Below are 3,643 nucleotides of genomic sequence, written 5' to 3'. Positions count from 1 at the left end.
ATCAAAGTCGGACTTAGCTGGGGCACACTGTAAATCCAAAGAGAGGGAGAGGACGATACACAGTATCGAACGCACACAGATGCGTTAGGAGCGCGAGAGCGGGAGAGGGAGGGTCATAGGATGCGGATACCGTTACCGGGTAACGCACACCAAAGAGAGGACCCGTTGGAGACCCGTAGCAAGGGAGAGTCCAAAGGCCGCCGCGGACAACGGAACCAGGAACCATCGGAAACCGAGGTTTCCTCAGCGCGCGAGCGCCACAAGACGGGCCTATTTAAATCAGGTCGCCAACATGCAAGCAACGAGCAGCAGCAGCAGTAAGTCCGTGAGTGGAGAGGGGCGGGGAGGCAGCACTGGGCAACAGCCAGCGGCGAGATGGAGGCGGGACTCAGGTTCCGCACTCCAGCTGCTGGCGTCCCCCCTAGTGTCGCGGTCCCGTCACCGAACCCGGAGACGGAGGACGAAGGAAGGATCTCCGACGTGGAGCTGGAGTCGGAAGATGAGGCCGGCGTCCGGCCGGCAGGGCAGGAGACCGAGGTGCCGGTCATCGACCTGTCCTCGTCAGAGGAGGAAGAAGACAAGGAGGACACCGGGACGGAGACGGTGAGTGCGCCGCAGCCAGAGAGTGGCAGAAGCGGCTGGATGAGGCAAAGGCCGAAGAGGCGGCAATATAAGCACAGCCGGGCCCTCTGGAGCAGCCGCCGCCGCAGGCACCGCCACCACCATTGCCGCTGCAGGAAGCACCACCGCCACCGCCTTCGCCCCCGCAGGCAGAAACACCGCCACCGCCACCACCGTCGCCGCCACAGGCAGCAACACCGCCACAGCCATCCCAGGCACGTCGTCACGGACCAGAGACGCCACCGCCTCCACCGCCGCAATGGGTGCCAACCCCATCACCGCGGCCAGCAAAACGGAGAGCCGGAGGTCTTGGAGAAGGGGCCCTGGGTGTGGCCGTCACCGGGAGAGCCAGCTGCACGGCTTTGGGAGTAAGGGAGTTGCCGGACATAGAAAATAGGGACGGGGGCGCCGAGTCAGGCGGTCGATCGATAGTTGCGATCGATGGGTTGCACAATTGGTTATTGCTATATTCAAAAGGCAACTTTAGACAACAAAAAGACAACGACGATGGCAACACTGGAGCCCACAATCGATAAACGCGATGGTGGTGACATTCCAGGGAGTTGCCGGACCGAGGGAAGTGAAATGGTGACTTTTAGTTTGGGGAAATGTCTGGGCGGGAAAATTCGAATTCCACGCAGGGAACTGTCTGCTAACTGGGAACTGGCTGGGAACTGGGAACTGGCTGGGAACTGGGAACTGTCTGGGGAACTGGGAACTGTCTGGGGAACGGGGAACTGTCTGGGGAACAGGGAAACAGTCTGGGGAAATAATCTTTCAAGAAGCTGTATGGAAAAGTCTTTTAGGGAAACAGTCGCGGGAAAGTTCAAGTCTTTCAAGGAGCTGTACGAGTAAAGTCTTTTAGGAAAACACTCTAGGGAAAGGTTAAGTCTTTCGGGGAACTGTCTGGGGAACATTCAGGCGGGGAATTCGAGTAGTCTACACTTCAAGGGCGGGGAAAGTCACCACTTTCATTACGTTTCCGAAGGAAGGGGGAAATGTGAGGAGTCTTAAACTCCCCACAAATCACGATGCAGGAGATCGGCCTAGCAACAGCGGAGGAGGCGAGAAAGCCGGAGAAATGAAGCGCATCCAGGTCAAACGGGAAACATTCGGACCTTGGACCCTCATATGGCAAGGGCAACGAGGTCATACGGTGAATTGGCGGATTTCGGACCCGCCTCAAGAGGACACACCGTGAATTAACGGTATCTCAGTGGACCTTGGACCCGAGGGAAATAACGGCATCTACAGCGCCTATAAAAGGACGGCGCAAGCTCGGGAGAGTACGAGTGCGAGAATCAGAGCGAGTGCGTGACGCGGAATAAGTACAAATCGAATTCGAAGTGCCCAAGGATCAAGATCGCAAAGTCGAGACGCCGAACGACGACAAGTCTACAAGGCTGAGGCTACAACGATGCTAGGTCGTGGTAAAATCAAACTTAGGGAGTCCTTGCGCGGTGTCAGGCGATAAAGCTGGCTCGGCGATAAGGGAGAACTTTGTTCTACCTGCTAGGCGATACACCTTGCCGACAAAGTCCGGAAGCCAGGCGATAAAGGTGGATAGGCTATAAGGCGAAACTTTGGTTCACCTGCTAGGCGATACACCTTGCCGGCCCTGGTAGGGAAGCTCGCATAACATCCAGGGTTTTTGGTGGAGCCGTCCCGATCTCAGTCACCCGGAGCAGCAAGCCGAAGCAACGCAGTAGCAGGCCAGGAGCGACGCAACGGTAAGCCAGGAGCGACGCAGCAGCACACCAGGAGCAGCGCAGCAGCGAGCCAGGAGCAACGCAGCTGAAGACAGCGACCACGGGCAGCAAAATCTATTGAATCAATAAACCAGCACCAACCTTATAATTTCTGGCGTTATCCTTTGGTCACGGGCAGTCACTCAATATAAATTTGGTGGAACGAACTCACAACCTCTCTGAGCTAGCCGCACGTTTACGTAGCTAGCAGAAAATAAAGAATTAGGTCGTTACACTACGCTGACGCTTATCAAACCTTCGATTGGGAGAAAGAACGCGATTGATAAATTGAGAGTGTCCAAATTGAGGGCATTGAGCGTGAGAGCGATCTAGGTTTGAGCTGCGTCTGAAATTTTACAGTATTGGGGGATAAAAGCTTTTTGGAGTTTGGGGACATTTGTTTATAATGCAAGAGGATGTTAACATTAAATGGTCACTCGTGGGAGCCGACAATCTGGGGTTCTTTCATTTGCCGACTCTTGGGAGCAAATGATTTGGAGTTCTTTGTTTACTGTGACAAATGCGTAGTATAAATATGTTTATGTGGTAGATATGTGGGTGTAGACATATTACTATATATATATATTTATTTATTTTCGTTAATTAAAAATGAGTCCAGATAAGTCAAAATCTATTGATTTTCTTGCGGACCTTAAAAACAAGCTCAAAAAACCAGTGATGAGCATCCGCCGACTAAATGATAGACTTGAAACCGGCCAGATTCCGATTCAAGAAGTAGAATTAAATTGTCGGCTAGGGATTTTAAATGATTCAAATATTAAGGCAAATCAATTACAATTACAGATCGAAGATTAAGATGATTGCGATGAGTTCGGAGAAGAGTTGGAAGAGCTTTCATTAATAACCAAGGCAAAAATAATGTCGCTTATCTCAGCCTTGAAGATGGCAAGCAAGGCCAAAATAATTGGGTTCGACTTCCGAATTCGGCATTACCAAAAAGAAAAAAGTTAAATCGCCGATATCAGCATTTATCCGCTGAGATAAATTTATATATCGAGCGAGCAGCATAATCGTAGCTCATTTTCCTGTTCTTCGTCCAACAGTACATCCCAGCAAAGTTGTAGCTATTGCAATGCAGAAGACCATATCCTGACGAACTGTGGTCCGTTTGGTCGTCTTTCGGTAATGCAAAGGTTCGACTTTGTAAAATCTGCCTCCTTATGTATCAATTGCTTGCGAAAGGGTCAAACTGTTTCTAAATGCAAATTTAATAAATGTCGAGTTTGTGGCCGTCACGTTTTACTGCATGGATA

The 3,643-nt window shown here is 51.4% G+C and overlaps 1 protein-coding gene across 1 annotated transcript; it reads left to right on the top strand.

Moving 5' to 3' along the window:
- The first annotated feature begins 375 nt into the window (after positions 1-375).
- On the top strand, positions 376-1,157 carry LOC123037187 (pistil-specific extensin-like protein). The gene is made up of 2 exons (XM_044456809.1): positions 376-603; positions 699-1,157. Exons 1-2 carry the CDS (start codon positions 376-378, stop codon positions 1,155-1,157), a joined length of 687 nt encoding a protein of 228 aa, XP_044312744.1.
- The last annotated feature ends 2,486 nt before the right edge of the window (positions 1,158-3,643 follow it).

Source organism: Drosophila rhopaloa, unplaced genomic scaffold, assembly GCF_018152115.1.
Source record: "Drosophila rhopaloa isolate 14029-0021.01 unplaced genomic scaffold, ASM1815211v1 contig_153, whole genome shotgun sequence".
In the NCBI taxonomy this organism is placed as follows: Eukaryota; Metazoa; Arthropoda; class Insecta; order Diptera; family Drosophilidae; genus Drosophila; species Drosophila rhopaloa.
Note: the sequence above shows the minus strand (reverse complement) of the source record. Positions and strands in the feature narration are given on the sequence as shown.